Below are 16,428 nucleotides of genomic sequence, written 5' to 3' on the forward strand. Positions count from 1 at the left end.
GAAGGATATTGTTTTGCTGGCTGAATGGGACAATTGGTACAATAACCGCCTGTGCCTGGATACACTCCAGGTAGGTCTGTGACAGAAGTCCGACGGCCAGGGTACTCCCATTTTTGGTGAAGACAAGAACGTCCTTTCCTAGTCGCATGGAACCCGACTTAAAACCATTACCGAAGACCCCGATGGGACACTGGCTTTTCTTTATTACTTTATCTGTGAATCCAAAGCTGAAATTACAGAAGAAAAAAAAAGAAATGAGAAAGGTAAAAAGCATCCTAAACTAGTTCACCGAGAGAATTTGGCTAACACATGCAGACTAGCAACAAGTTCTTTTTTTCACACAGTTTGGTGCTTCCAGGCAAAACATAGGAAATCACGATAGGGCTATGAGACCAATTTTCCAGTGAGGCTTGTTTGTACTTAAATATTAAATAGTTCTATATGCCAGAGTCACACTTTGTAAATGCAATTCTCCTTCCTACTAGCTAACATAACGGGAGGAGCCACGTAGGCCTTGTGCAGCTGCTTTTCTTGTTTCAATAAATCAGCCCTGACTCCTACTAGGTAGGGCTATATGAAAAGAGCAGTTTACCTGGAGAGGTCAGGAATGCACAGTGCTAAATGAGGTACTTGAACTAAACACCTTCTCATCTGGTCACACCATCCTCTAAGAATCAGAAAGAGATGGTTTATCTTGACAATTCAAACTCCCCACCCAAAGGATAGCCCTCCGAATTTTAAGCGTCTGTTCCATCTGCTGGGACAGTTCACTGGAATATGGCCAAGGGATAAAAATAGGTAGTTCTGCCTGCGAATATCCGCAAACAGCTGCAGTATAAAGTCTCTCTTGTTCTATTAAAGGCCTCTCACTGAGTCACCTCAGTAAACTCTGTCATCAGCTTACTCTGTGAGTCAGAATCCTTCCCTTTCTTATGTTTTCCATATAAATTGTCTGATACACATCCAAATAACAGCGTATGAGAATATTTAGACACATGACATCTACAAAATGATCTTCCTCTTGTACCTTTAGCCACCATAAATAACATTGATTTTGAGGCTTGTAGGTCTCCGGATTGCCCAATTTCACACTGATGCACACTGTCGCTAGTTTAATATTTATTGAAATCCTTATGAGTTACAGACTGTGCTAAGCACTAGACACAAATATTAATAAAACTGATATTCTCATCCTCCAAACTGATGGTTGATGAATTTCATGTATTACAGATTAGCTACTTCTCCAGTGTTAGTGAAAGAGACACTGCCTCCACATGACACAACTGAGCAGGTTGGTTCTGGTCTTACTTCTTCCAGTGGGGAAGATGGTTCAACTACCTGTTTTCCATTTCCTGAAGACTGTGGTTTTGTGTTTACTACCCAATAAAGGGGAGCATCTTTCAAATTTTCTGTTATATAATGTTATGTAATAATGCACGGATGTTCTCTAGGTCTTTGTGCATCCTACAAATAAATCTAATAGGAGATGAAAACAGTTTTCAGGGAAGTGGTCCTCTGAAAAGAGAACACTGAGTTAACATTACATTTGGGCCTTAACGATTCCAGGAAGTGAGGCCTATAAACTGGTAAAGTTCTGATATTTTTCATTCCTCTTGTAGAAGGGATGGCTGGAAAAGACAAGGTTACAGTCTATGTAACATTAATTATAAAGTAATATTCAATCTTTAATTTTAAACTAGGATTCATTCTGAGAACTAGAGTGTACTGTTCCTTATCTGTACTCCACATCTAATGATAGCTTTAAAATTCAGAGCTCCTCATAAACAGGCCTTTTACCTGCCCCATGAAATGAATTTGCATGGTCATTTGGATTTAATGTTTTTTTTTCTAATACCACAAAAAAAAAAAACCAAAAAACAAAAACAAAAAAACAACCTTTCAGTTAAGTAGTCAAGGGAAAGTAGTACAACAGGTCAACTGTTAATCTCTTATTTTCTAGGCTCTTCTACCATTTGTCAACCATTTTCTCCTACTTGGGTATAAATCATAATTGTGTTAGTTACTTTAAGAAGATCAGAGGATAAAAGTTGAAAAGGCAGGCTCAAAACCAAAATGGAAAAGGATAAAAGCAAGGAGCAGAGGGATGGCAGCTCTAGGTTTTCTTTTCTCACTACCTTTTCCATGTGCTCTTTGATTTTCACCCAAGGTCCCGCATTAAGTATTCTCTTTAACTGCAAATACCGAATACAAAAGTGCTCACCATGCTTAATGACTGAAAAGTGCGAGTAAAGTTTATGTCGCTTTCTATGGCTAAGGGAATTTCAGAAGCACCATCTTGGCTTGGATGGTTCATCTTCACTAAGTCTCTCTTCTTCCATCGTCTCTTGTGACAAGTAACAATGTTTATAAGCGAATGGATTTGGAACCTGGCACTTTTGATGGAGTATAATAGCACAGCCACTACCTCTTGACTACCCTGAAGATGCCAGGAATAGCAAAAAAAAAAAAAAATCCAGGGAAATGCATGAGCAAGCATTTGCACGTTTGTTTCCTAGATATCGTGGTGATGTAACACGTACTATAAGTAACTGTAACTGACAAGCATACGGTTACTCTCCAGCTGCTGTTTTGGAACAGACCTACTGTGATACATGATTCTGAGCAGAGGCAGCAAAAGCCTTCAATCCCGGGCTCTGTGCTTCCCCGGGCTCCGTGCTTCTTTTTAATCCTTGATCTTTCGAAGGGGCTTTCCGCCTTTCTGGGAAAGGTCATATAGGATACATGTATATCCAGATTAACATACTATCCAAGAAGCCGAAAAAGACAGTAGCCCTTAAACAAACTGAATGAAAGGTCTTCTTTCATTTAGTTTGGTTCTTGAGGAGCTGGAGTTACACACAGAGACTTGCACATGCCAGGCAAGTGCTGTGTCACTCAGAGGAAGTACCTAGTCAGCCCAGACTTTCCTTTTTGAGTTAAATTTTCATGGGATTCTGTGTTTATGAAAGACACTACTCCTTCAGTTACACACCCTGCTTTATCAGCCAGAAAACAGGAAGAGGAGCATAATGAGTCAGGAAAACAGGCACAGGATACCAATAAATGTTAGAGGTCACCCGACAGTGACAGGCGCAATGATTTGGCATACTTTGCACAATGGCTTCTATTATTTTTTTCCAAATACAAGGTAAGTATGCCATAAGATGAAAAATAGAAAAAAATAATTTATACAGTAATCTTCAAAACTACCTGTAGAGTTTAGAATGATTTTTTCCCTCAAAATTTGTGGTAAGCTAAGGCTATATAGACCAGTTAAAACAATACCTGCTGGTCATGTGCAAAGCACTGCTAAAAAAAAAATTGTGGGAAATAGAGTCTTGGGGTGGATGTTAGGATTGGACTAAACGCTCTTCTTTAAATAAATGATATGTTTTAGCTGATTCACGTTTACATACTACATTAAGTACCCATTGACACTGCTTTCTAAAATTAAGTTTTAAATATAAAGAACAAGTGCTCTAACTCTAACCCTATTTTGAATGGGATGATACTGATCCTTCTTATTCTGCTTCAAATGTCATTTTGTGAGGCATGAAGATGTCTCAGTAGGCAAAGGCACTTTCACCAAGCTGGAACCTAAGCCTAAGTAAGTCTTCTGGAAGTGCAGCCATCTCTGCAGCCCCTGAAATTATTTTTAAACCACCTTCTTCTTTCTTTCTATCTTATAACTGTATCAACTTTCATATAAATAATTACACAGGAAAAATTGTGGAATGTGTTTGTATTTGCTACAGGCATTTGTATTTGCTGGACCTACTGTCTGATGCCCATGTAACTGAACTAAGATGCTGTGGGAGGAAGTCAGGTGATCTTCGATAGACGCTATGGAGGTGGCTTGGCGAGTAAACTGTGTGATGTATAAGCAAGAGGACCTGCACCCCACACAGCATGCCTGTAATCCCACCACTGAGGGCATGGGAGCAAAGGGTTATCTATCTGAGAATGGCTAGCAAGCTAGTCTAGCTGAAAGGAAATTTAAGTTCAGTAAGAGGCACTGTTGGGGCAAAAAAAATGTTGGAGAGTAATTTAGGAAGACATCTGACGTCAACCTCTGGCCTCACATATGGACATGCATGTGCCACAGATATACAAACATGTATATACACGTAACCACATACAAAACAACGTGGCTGTGTGACCAACAATTTTAGGGAAAAAATATAGTAATATAGAATTAGACAAAAATATTATAGTTCTAGCCTACCAAAGTTGTCTTTCTTTGAGTATGCACTGTTAATTTTAGGGAATAAGTTGGATCCCAAGTGCTGGGATTGCAGGCATGAATTCCATATCTGGCACTCAAATAGTCTTCTAATTAAGAAAGAATAAGAGAAGGACTGGGGAGATGGGCCAGTGGTTACCAGCACCAGCTGTTTTTTCCAAAGATCCTAAGTGCAATTCCCAGCACCTCCATGAAAGCTCACAGCTGTCTGTAAGTCCAGCTCTGGGGGATCTGAGATATAAACATGTAGGCAAAATATCCATATGCATAAAACAAAATTAGTTTTTAAAACAGAGACTAAGGCAAAAGATATAGACTGCTTAGTAGTAAAACATAACCACTAACTTTGACCCAATGTTATTTTTGTTTCTTTCAAAGATCAAAGGGATTTCCCCATAAACAGCTAATTCATAAAACTTTCGCATAAAACCACAACACAATGAACTTGTCTTTCATTTTTTAGGGTGCTGAGCCCCCTCCCTCCTCCTTGGCACTGCTCCATTGTTACCCATGGTTTACATGCTCTAGTTCAGGAAGCACATGGAGAGTTAACAACCACATCTGCTAGAAAGGAAAAATAAAGAAGGAAAGAGTTGAGGAAACACCCGTCTTGAACAGAGTGATATGGGAAGGCAATAAAGCACATTCTCAACCATGAACGGCTAAAAAGAATGAAATGAACTCGGGATGACTATATGAATGTACCTTCAGCTTATCAATACCATTTCTCAACTGCTCAGTCGTACTGTAAAACCTTGTAAGATTGTGTATGGGAATTCTGTTTATTTCTCTCTCACAGTTCTAACACATGAGTCATCCCAACTCCAGCACTTGTGGCTTTAAGAATGAGTGTGGGTGAGTTAGGAACTAAGGAAGGTCTCAGATAAATGAAGAAATCCAAGTTGTCACATAGAGCATTTTATTCTTTTCTGGGACTGTCACTCCAGGATTCCTACCCTTTCTTACCTGGTTAAATCCGACTCACCCTTCACATCTCAATTTGAAGGGCTAACTAACAGACTTCTGCTGTCAGACTGCGTTCCCCTGTGGACTTACCCATGAATCTCATGCTTTTCTATTATTATGCCTTCAGGATTTTATTATGGTTACTCGCCTTAATCATCTTACTTGCCAGCTGCATTCTAAGTTCCGTGAAGGCAGAAATATTGTCTGCCTCACGATCCATATCTTGATACTAAAATATGCTTAGTCAATGTTCACAGGGTAAATAGAAGTAAGTTAAAATATTATGGAAAGTTATGGGGCCTTAGAGTTTGCGAAGTCAAGATTAAAAAGAAATAGAATAGAGACATTTTACCTGAGCATTCGGTAGAGCTTGTGAGCGGTCATGCCACATCCATCATCAGTAAAGGTCAAACAAGGTTTGTTCTTGACTTCCTCAACATCTATAAAGACCGTTCTGGCACATACATCTGGGTCTACAGCATTATCTGCAAAAGATAGACACGTGATATTAGACCCCTCCTTTCAATAATCTATCAAAATCTCCAGTCAGTAGCCAGTTACGTAAATCTGTCTTTAATTCCTTCCTATGAATTGTCCCTGTGCTTAAGGAGGCAGTAATTGTGGTTGGCTTACTAAGTTACGGAGGATAGCAGCCATGACTGCAAGGTAGAGCCACTCAGCAGATTCCCAGTTTTCACATAATGGATAACAGTGCAATCTTACCTTCTCCCTACAAAAGTCGGGGAAAGCATGTTCTTTGCGAAGCATTTTGCTTTGGTTTGCCTTTCTTACTTCTTGCCTCACAAGACGCTTTACAGCTCATGAACAGTAAAATGTGGCCAGAGTGGAAAAGTTGAACCAGCAGATTGGGTAAAAAGGAATGTATCCTATGCACATTACAGTTCCTTTAGAAAAATTACTTCCTGCTTTTTAATATCATCTCCCCCTGTTAAAGAACATGGGTACTGGTGGGGTGGCACACACCTTTAATCCCAGCATTCTCGAGGCAGAGGCAGGGGGATTTCTGTGAGTTCTAGGACAGGCAGATATACATAGTGAGAACCTGTCTCAATAAAAGAGAAGGGGGTGGTGGTATTTTTGTAATCCCTTTTTATAGTTATAAGGACCTGAAGGAGTCAGGGGTTAAAATTAAAGCATGTAATTGACTGCTGAAATCCCAGTGATGACAGTGAGTCTGTTTAGAGAGAACGTGATTCTGGTGCTTTTCTCTATATTAAATGGGAGGCTGTCTACCCCTTGAAATGGAAAACTGAATTAAAGTAGAAATCTCCATAGAATCTTCCATGGTTCCTCCTGAAGTACATCATCACAAACAGCTAATTATTTAAGTCTCCAAAGACATCAAACTTAACCAGATTAAATGTGTCATGCCTTCCATGTCAGAGAATGAATGACACTATTTGAAAGGCTACATCTATTTCCATAGTCACTGGTTTACACAGTTATTAACATATGTGGATTGCTAGTCTCATTAGGGATCACTAACCCTGTTAGAAGTACATTCTATATACTGTTGTCTGAATATGGTTTGTCCCCTAAAGGCTTATCTAGAAGCTCCGTCTCCAGTGCAGTAATGAGATGGCAGACCCTTTAAGAAGCAAGGTCTAGTAAGAGGTAATTGGTCAGTGAGTATGCTACCTTGGAAGGGAGTAATTCTGTCAGATCAGAAAGACTAGATTAGTTTCCGATAAAATGGGTTGTTTCAGTCCAAGGCCACCCTGTGTGTTTGGCTCCTTTCGGTACATGTTGAGCTCTGTTTTGACTTCTCTGGCACATTGTGATGCCTTGTGATGCAGCTAGGGGGCCCTTTGAGGACTGCTGGCATGATGCCATTTGGACTTTCTAGGCACCAGAATGGTGATCCAAATAAACTTATTTACAATGCATTGATCCTCAGGAATTTTGTTCTAGTGACACAAAATGGATTTACACATCTAGGTACCTAAGTCATTTCTATTTCAAATAGTCTTTGAAGCAATACCTTCCCTTCTATATATCTATATGTCTTTCTCTTGCAGACATTCTATATGGTTTTACCGATACCATACAGCTGGGTTGAGATAGCCAAGTGGAATTCTGATTGAATTTTTGCATCAATATCGTTGATCAAATCATGCCATTTTCTGCATTGGCAACATCTCTTACAATCAAAATATATATTTTTAAAACAATACAATTATCAGTATCAGTTACAACCACTCACATGTGTGGAATGTCTGCCAAATAAAATGAGACACTGATTAATTTCAAGTGCTACAACAATGCAGTGCTGTCAAAACCATTGATAAAATTGTCACTGGCTGTAATCTAAAAAAATATCTGGAAAGCTCTAGAAGGGTTCCAAGGTCTATTAGAGTCAATCTGTAAGGTCCAAGTATGATCTAAGCCCCATGTAACTGTGGCAATGGTACTGAGACTATATTTTTGAAGTTATGTGTTGGTAAGTAATGGTGACATTAACAGAAATGTAGTTCTTTACTTTGTAAGAGGCAGAGTTTTTCTTTTCCTTAACCATCAGAAGGACCGAGCATTTTATATCTGTCAGCATTCAGGAAATTTTACTTGGCACGCAGAGTTTTATCAGTCACTCCTCCTGGTAGACGGCCAAAGCCATTGAGACCAATACAACTTGTCAACCGGATGGATATCATTTATACGTGGAAACTGATGAATACCAGGGACTTTCCCCTAATACTTTGTGGACATCCACAATTCAAACACGTAACACACATCGACTCCAATTACACACTTAGACACTGGGACATGAAATGAATCAATTTGCGGGTTTCTAACAAAATCAACAAAATCAATTCTTTTTTTTCTTTCTCTCTCTCTCTCTCTAATGAAAGCTTTGGCCAAATGCTGCTAGGCCGTTTTTGTTTGTTTGTTTTGTAGGAGCATATCAAGGAATCTGAACAGGGGCAGTTCATGAGTTACATGGTAGCTGTCTGGAGCTGTCATACAAGAGCTGAGGGTTCACAAAGTGCAGAGAATATGGGACCCAACAGAGGTCAGTGTCTGATGGAATATGAGGGACATAGAGATCAGCAGGCATGGGCTGACAGGAAGGGCTTTGCACGTACTTTCTATGTGGCCTTCTGTCAACAAATGAAATGATAACTTGACCAGCCTCACCTCAATGGATGAACTTACAGGGCACCAACAAGGCAGGGAGTTTCAATCCTATGCCTTGCTGTTCAGCACCGTAAGAGTCATCCAACATGTGGCATATCTTATCGCATCCCAGGGACTCTATTGTCTACCTGAGCCCAGACCATTTAGGCTACCAAGAGATACAATGAGAGAACACTTACTCTTCTCCTTTACCTTGTAGCTGGGTGAGAGCTGCCCTAGCTTCATCTGTCTAGTCTGACTTCACAATTCCATAGACTAGCAGAGTCTTAACTTTCCTGTCCTGCTCTGTACCAATTCCTTATCGAGAGGACTCTTTTCCACCTTTGACTACCAAGTTACTTTAGCCAGAACATGAGAATCTTAATATTCTAAGCTGTTGCACATGCACCCGCTCCACAGGATTCCTTGTCTTCTAAAAAATGCTCTGTAAGAGAAGACTCATACCTCATCAGAACCTGGCGGGGAGTGGGGGTAGGGGAGATGTTAAGCAAGTTGTTCAGTGACAAGAGAGATAAAGAATGGGAGACTGCTTTGAAATGGTATTTCACAAGCCTCCTGTCTGTTGCTCTTCCAGTTCATGGATATTTGCTCGGTTGCCAGGGACAGGCACTACAACACAACTTGCAAATACATAAATGTCTAAAAGTAAGGTCATCATCTTTGGTCACAAGGCTACTTTTACACAAACGGGGGGGGGGGGAGGGAGGGAAAGGGAGGGAGAGATTTTACATTCTACATTCAAATGGCAAGCATGAATCGCAAAACCCATTTTAGGGACTGGAGTTTTAGCTCAATGGAATACTTGTCTGGTATGTGTGAAACTGTGAGTTTGATTCCTGTTTAAAAAGTCATTTTTATGGGCTGAAGAGATAGCTCAGTGGTTAAAATCAATTGCCTCTCTTGCAAAGAATCTGGGCTTGGTTCCCAGTACCCACATGGTGGCTTACAACTGTCTATAATTCCAGTTCAGGGGGAACTGACACCTACCTCTAGCCTTTACTCATGTACGCGGTACACTTAAATACATGGTAAAACATTCATAAAAAAGAAATCTTTTTTTAAAAAATCACTTTAATCTCTTTCTGTTCTATATGCCCTCAGGCTCTTTCTACTTTTATAATCATTTTTTAAATGTATAAGGTTTGTTCCTTCTCATTTGTATTACTATGATTGCTTCAGAATCAATAATTAAAATCCACGTCTCCAGCTACACCCCTGTAAGACCAAGCATCCTGAAGCAGAGATCTAATCAGGACCTTTGTCAGGCTAACAGGTCAAATGCCAAACCTCTCAGTCACATCCTGGTTCCATCTCACCTTTCTAACCTCATTTCCTACTTAGAATTTGAAGTAAAATGACCTGTGTCTGCAGCCTAAACGTGCCACTTACTAGACATGTAACCTTAGAAAAGTACACTAATTTCCCAGACCTTTGTTGACTCAACTTGGAAAGAAAAAAAAATGCCACCCACTTCCAAGGATAAAGGCACAAAAATATTCTCGAAAGCTCTCTGTAAATGCTTTAAAGGTGTACAGTTTCCTATTTGTGAACTCAGTGCTGTAATTAAATTCAGAGACCTAGAAGATATTCTTCATGCTTTTGCTCATCCACGTGTTCCTTGGGAGCGGAATGTTCCTACACTCACCATATCCACAGGTCCCAACCCTTCGAATCGCTTCTCAAGTGTCCCCTCCTCCACAAAGCCTTTCTGACCCTTCTGGTCTGACAAACTTAAGTCATTCCTCGTCCATCTGCACTCCTACAGCACGTGTGTAAATCTCTCCGCACATGTCCTTTTCTACTTGCTTGCTACAGAAGTGGTGAACCTGGTTTTACATGCTTCATACCTGTTAATAAAGTAGATCTTGATTATATCCATTTTTACCTATCTTGGTGACCTTGTGCATAGTAGATGTATAATAAATGTATATGGTTTCCTAATAATTAATGAGGAAGTAGAGAAAACAGTTGAAGGAAAAGCTAAAATGAAAATTTGGGATTACCAGTCAACACTCTGATGTTCCTTTTCCCTGTTAATACTTGTGACTTGGTTTTAAAAGCATCGTCTGTACACACACACACACACACACACACACACACACACACACACAATATACACATATTCCCATCCATGATAGTCATCTTAGATCAGGTCTATGGTTTTTTTAAATTTAATGCTTTAAAAATAGTGTACAGTGAACTGAGTGTAGTGGCCTGTGCCTACAATCCTAGCATTGGGAAGCAGACCCAGGCAGACCAGGCTGCAAATTTCAGGCCAGCTGGACTACATAACGAGACGATATCTCAAAAAAGGGAAAGAAGAGGGGGGAGGGAGGAGGGAGGGGGGAGGGAGAGAGAGAGCAAACCATAGGGGAAAACCTAAAAGAGTCGCCTCAGCCACTTTCTTCCTGAACTTTCTAGAAAGCAATCAGCAACCTACTCTATACTATTTTGGACTATAGCCAAACTAATCATCAAAATTCTCCATCATCTTCTGGATCGCTCTTCCGACTCTTCCTGTGGCTCACCAACATCTTTACAAGTCTCCTGACCTGGCCACAGCGATGTCTTAAGTCCCCACCGGGGTTCATTCATGTAGCTCTGAAACCATTTTCAAGAGTCTTGTTCTGTGCTAACCAGCCCCATAAATCTGTCTCCCTTCTTTCAGTTTTTGAAATATTTATAATGTGCTTGCTCTGCTGCATTTTGCGCAGAACTGCTTTTCATCTTTGCTTTTTGAACAGCACATTAGTGCAGAAGCAATACACTCAGCTCCAAGGAATCAAGTGAAAATGTTTTTTGAGCAAGCACTGGTGCACCCAGAGGTTAAGTCCTTAAGGCCTCCGTATTCATTCCAGCGGTGTGAGGGCGCTCGTGGACTACGGACCCAGCCCTCTGCAGTCTCCGGGAGCCAAATGCACTCGTGTCATCATCTCTTAAGAGATGGCCCATCATTCCTAGACTTTAGTCTCTAAAGTTAAAGAAGTCGTTTCCAGATCTTTCCAACTACTCTACATGGCCCTCTGCACTGTTCCTTTGCCAGGCTGGGGCCCTCTGTCGGTCGCCAGCCTCGGTCGAATACAGGCGCCTCGGGGCCCGATATTTTTATGCATTGCTCTTTGATTATTAACTAAGAATCCTAAAGTGACTGGAACATCACGATCCAGACAGAACAACAGCGCGGGAACCCTACCAAACTCTTCGTACACACCTCCCGTCCTCAGCTTTCAGGGCACGATCTTGTCCTGTCGCCCCCACCCCACCCTTTCTGTCCGCCCCCCCCCCACACACACAAGAGAACACCGTGGCCGAGGCCCCCCAGCCCGCCCCGGGCGGACCCGCCCCACGCGCCTCGTGCATTCCTCTCGCGTCCACAGCACCACGCTGGCACCTCTGCCCTGGGCTTGCGACCCGCCACCCGGCCCGCCCTCGTCACTCACCTAGCAGCTCCGCGATGGCACTGAAGGGTCGCGTGTGGCTGCAGGAGTTGCTCTGGAGGTAGCGGGGGCTTATCTGGGGACGAGAGAAGGTCCCGTCCCGCGTGAGGCCTCGCTCGCCCGGCCCTCCCCGCGCGCCCCCCGCAGCTCTGGGACCCGTGCGCGCTCGCGGGAGTCCGTCCCCTCGGGGGCCCCCGACCTACCGTGCTCAGGCGGATCCTGAAGGCCTGCGGGACGCTGCCCGCCCGGGCCAGTCCGCCTCTCGGCGTTCCGGGGGCCGCAGGGGCCCCTCGGTAGAGGAGCATTTTTTTGGCCGCCAGGATACCGGTTTGCTGCTGCCGGACCCCTGGGCCGGCTGTCCCCGCACTAGATCGCGCTGTCCCCCGATTCGCAGCTGGCGGTGGCCGTCCCGGACTGGCCCTCTCTCGTTCCCACTCGCAGCTGGCAGAGGCGGGGCGCGCTGCAGCCACCTGTCCCCAGCGGGAGGGGTGAAGCCGGAGGAACACAGCGTCTGCCCGCCCCGCCTTGTCAGCACCTCTCCTGACCCACCGACTGCCAGGGCTGCCCCTGGGCCGTACAGAAATATGGCGATCTCCTGACAGACGCTCCTCCATCCCCGCCCCTAATTAATTCTTGGCGTTTGCCATAGGCCAGGCGGCCGAGCGGGAAAGCGCAAGGGGAGGGGGGATGGCGGTGCGTGGGGAGGGGCGGGAATGTGGCAAGAGGAGGGAGAGCGTGCATGGGATTTCTGGAGTCCCACTTAGGCTGCATGACTAACAGGCAGGATAAGACAAGTCTTTCAATTTTGAAGGACTGCAGTTTTGCTATCTGGGAAGATAATAGACTGGAGCTAAGGGAAATTATTCCCACTAGCTGCTTCGAAAGTGTATGGAAGCACCAGGAACTTTCTAGAATGCAATTGGCAAACTGCCTACCGATCCTTCAAACAGCCAGGGAGACTTTATAATGGGAGAAACTGAATTTACTTACTGCGAATAGGGAATTGATTAAGTTATAGAATGCGCACAAAGTAATACACAGGTTTGTGTGTTTGTACTCTTCGGGGCCTGTTGTTTGTACACCACTTACACTGAAGCACTTTACCCCCTGGACCATCACCCTAGCCCCTAAGTCATATGGATTTTCAAATTTTAAAGTTTCTTATTTATTCATTATTGCACCCACTTATTTTGTATGTTTGTGTGTCTGTGTGCACATATGGAGATCAGCACACAATTTGAGGGAATAAGTTCTCACCGTCTACCACCTCCTGTGAGCTTGGGGCTCAAACTCAAGTCTCAGGCCTGGTAGTCTCAGCCATCTTCAACACTGAGCCATTTCCCTGCCCCAATATTCGACTTTTAAAGGGCAATGCCTGTTGTATATCTACATTTATACATGCTGTGGGTTCTTCATGGTTGAATGGGGATGGTTAGCGTGTTGGCTTCATATCCTTTTATTTCATGTAGTGTTGGTATCAAACACGGTCCTTTACGCCAACACCATACCACCATTATCTCTTGCATCTGGAGCTTACCAATTTAGCCAGGGATCTACTGGTCACTACTCCCAACTCTCTCAGCACTGGGGTTACAGTCACTTTTATGTGGGTGCTGGGGATCTGAACTCGGGGTTCTCAAGTGTTTTACCAACTAAACCACTTCTCCAGCCTTCTTTTGTACGTGTGTGTGTGCGCGCATGCGTATATGTGTTCATGTGGATGGGGAGGTTTTCGTGTGGGCTGTGTGCATTTGTAGGTGGAAGCCAAAGGTTATCGTCTTGTTTGTTGAGACAGGGTCTTTCAACAGCCTAGAAGTCACCAAGTAAGCATAGGGTGAGTAGCCAGCCAGCAATCTGTTTATTTCCCGTCTCATCTCCCGTCTCCGGGTGGTAAGGATTACAAAAGGACACTAACCCTGGCTTTTTTTTTTTTTTTAAGAACACGAGTTCTGGGGATTGAACTTAGGTCCTTTTCCTTGCAGAGCAAGCACTTTCCTAAATGACTGATTTCGACAGACCCCTTTGTTTGCGAGACACTTACTACCTAGCTCAGGCAGACCGCCTCTGGCCCTGTGTCTTCCTTCCTCCTCAGCACGTGCTCGGACACAGCGGAGGGCCTCCAGACCCAGCATTACATTTATTTTCTGTTTGTAATGAAAAAAATTTTAAAGTCTAGCTATCTTTCCCCAGTGTAGGGGAATGCCAGGGTGTTGAGGTAGGAGCGGTTGGGTGGGAGTGGGTGGGTGGGAGTGGGAACATCTTCGTAGAAGTAGGGGAGGGGGAGGGGGGATCTGAGAGGGGAAGGGGATAACATTTGAAATGTAAGTACATAAAATATCCAAGAAAAAAGGAAAAAGAAAAGAAAGGGAAGAAAGTCTAGCTATTTGGAAGTTTACAATACTTTATTTATTGCTCACCATAGATGCCTCATTGATGAGGGGAATACCATACTTTATTCCTTCTAGCAACTTACCTGCTGGCCAACTTCTACTGATGATTGCCTCTCTTACCCCCTTCCCAGTTTACTTGTTGTTAGACATTTAAGTTAAGTGTAAGTTATAGCTATTGTGACTAACATGAGTGCATGTCTCCTCCTCTACAGCGATGTCATTGTCCCCAGTTTGTGGATTTCTAGATAATTCTGTGTTTGATTCTAGCTAATTCCACGTTTAAATGTTTTGAGGAAGCTCCACGATTTTTTTTTCATAATGGATGTACTAATTTGCATCCGTAGAAACAGTATATAAAGGTTTCCTTTTCTCTACATCCATACCAGCAATTTTTTTTGTCATTTTGTCATTTTAACTAGAGTGGGGTATCACTGCACTGTGGTTTTCGTTTTCATCATACTGAGAGCTTTGCATACATGTGTACTAGGATTGGGCCTTGTCACTCCACCACCAAACTGTGTCTCCCCAGTTCACTTTTTACCTTTGCTTTGGAGATGGCTTCTCATTAAGGTTCCTGGGCTGGCCTTGAAATTACTTTGTAGCCCAAGGAAGTTGAACATTTGTCATCTCAATATTCCAAGTAACTAGAGTTAGTCACAGGCCCGCACCAAGCCCTGACGAACGTGTTGAAATAATGTATTGGTTTTTTGTATGTTTTTCGTTTTGTTTTGAGAAATTTCAGAATGACCCACTGTCAAATTCTTCCTCCATAAACATAGCATATCACCTGGAAAGGCTTGTTCTCTTGATTTTTACATTCAAGCCTTGGCCATCTCTCAACAGGCTCACTAACTGTCTTCTTCTAAGTTGTGCATGTATGGTCTTCCTGTCTTGCTTGCTTCTGGGCATTGTGAATGTATTTTTACCAATGTGGGATTTGGGGTTTGTGGTCCCATAAACATTTAGCATGATTGGTAGCTGGGGTTCCAAGCATTTCTCAGACCCCCCTCTAGCTTTCTGTGTCAAAAGTGATTCCCCAGAGACGAGTGAGCTGCTAAGAGGCCTGGGCCTGGCCTCCTCTAGCTTTGGTGCCACTAGGTAGCACTAAAGAAGACAGTAAAATTAATCTATGCAAATTCTATTATTGCTGCCCCACAGGGTAATCAAAGGACCATGACATAAAGTTTCACTATGTCACCTCCAAACAAGGCTTCTGCAGCAGCTGGCCTATTTAGTGAAGGAAGATGAATTCCAGAGTACTGGGCTGCTGGGAAACTCTGGGGGGTTGCTACACAGAACCAGGAAATGCTTCTACAGGATGTAGCAGGACCCTGGTTCATTCCTGTGAGTTTCTGTCCCGCGGCGGAGGTGTAGGAATAAAGGTCAGATCCCCTTTGCTCTAGGGCTTTGGGTAATGAGTTCTCAACCGTCTACGTGATCTTTGCTATTCATGCCCTCTCTTCACCTGGACAGGGTTGAATGCCTTTCCCTGGAGGAATCACACTGAATTTATTGGCAATTGTCAGACTGTGGGACCCAGGATATGTGTGAGTTTCTCATTTAGTTTGACCTATTCGGTAAGGTCACATACCCCAAGTGCCCGGATGGACGTGCTGAAGCCGGAAGATCCTCAAGGTGCCTTTTAAAAGCTGAGCATAGGAAGGCACTGGTTCCTGTCCTGACTCCTCCTCTCAACTGGCCTGTGATCGTAGAAACAGATAATGTTCCCAAGGAAGCAGGCTGAACCAGAGCATCTGGGTAGAAGGATAAGGGTCGCTCTCGGGATAAACACCTGCAGGGGAAAAGATAACAGTGCTGGCCAGAGAAGGAAGTGGAAATTAAAACAGCTTTGGGGACACTTCAGAAGATCTCCATGGAATCTCTCCACGAGGTTGTTGTTTGCACCAGGGAGCCAGATATATTATGAGGCACCTTGGAACAGTCACTGGATATGGGGTTATCACCCAGGGATGATATACAACCTTAGGCATCTTAGGCTTTCTTCAAACAAAGCCATTCCAGGAGAAGGAATAATCTTTGTACTGTGACCACCAGCATTGCCTTGCAGTTGCTGAAGGTTGGGGGTCTCAATAATAAAGTGGGAGCAATGGTGCACATGGAGGAAGGCTTTTGGAGATAGATTGCAGTTGGAATCCAAGTATCATAAGCTATAAAATATTAGAAAAGTCACACATGTTCTCTAAAGCTATGAAGTCATTGAAAGAAATGGAACTCT

At 43.1% G+C, this 16,428-nt stretch overlaps 1 protein-coding gene across 1 annotated transcript in view; it reads right to left on the reverse strand.

Moving 5' to 3' along the window:
* Nucleotides 1-12,405, reverse strand: part of Morc4 (MORC family CW-type zinc finger 4) — a 48,415-nt gene extending 36,010 nt beyond the window's left edge. The window contains exons 1-4 of the mRNA XM_236536.11: nucleotides 12,006-12,405; nucleotides 11,806-11,878; nucleotides 5,562-5,694; nucleotides 10-227 (exon numbers count right to left, since the gene is read on the reverse strand). Of these exons, the coding sequence (XP_236536.8) occupies nucleotides 10-227; nucleotides 5,562-5,694; nucleotides 11,806-11,878; nucleotides 12,006-12,107 (526 nt within the window). The 5' untranslated portion in view covers nucleotides 12,108-12,405. The remainder of the gene's footprint in view (nucleotides 1-9; nucleotides 228-5,561; nucleotides 5,695-11,805; nucleotides 11,879-12,005) is intronic.
* Between the last annotated feature and the right edge of the window lie 4,023 nt (nucleotides 12,406-16,428).

This window comes from Rattus norvegicus, chromosome X (genome assembly GCF_036323735.1).
Source record: "Rattus norvegicus strain BN/NHsdMcwi chromosome X, GRCr8, whole genome shotgun sequence".
NCBI lineage: Eukaryota > Metazoa > Chordata > Mammalia > Rodentia > Muridae > Rattus > Rattus norvegicus.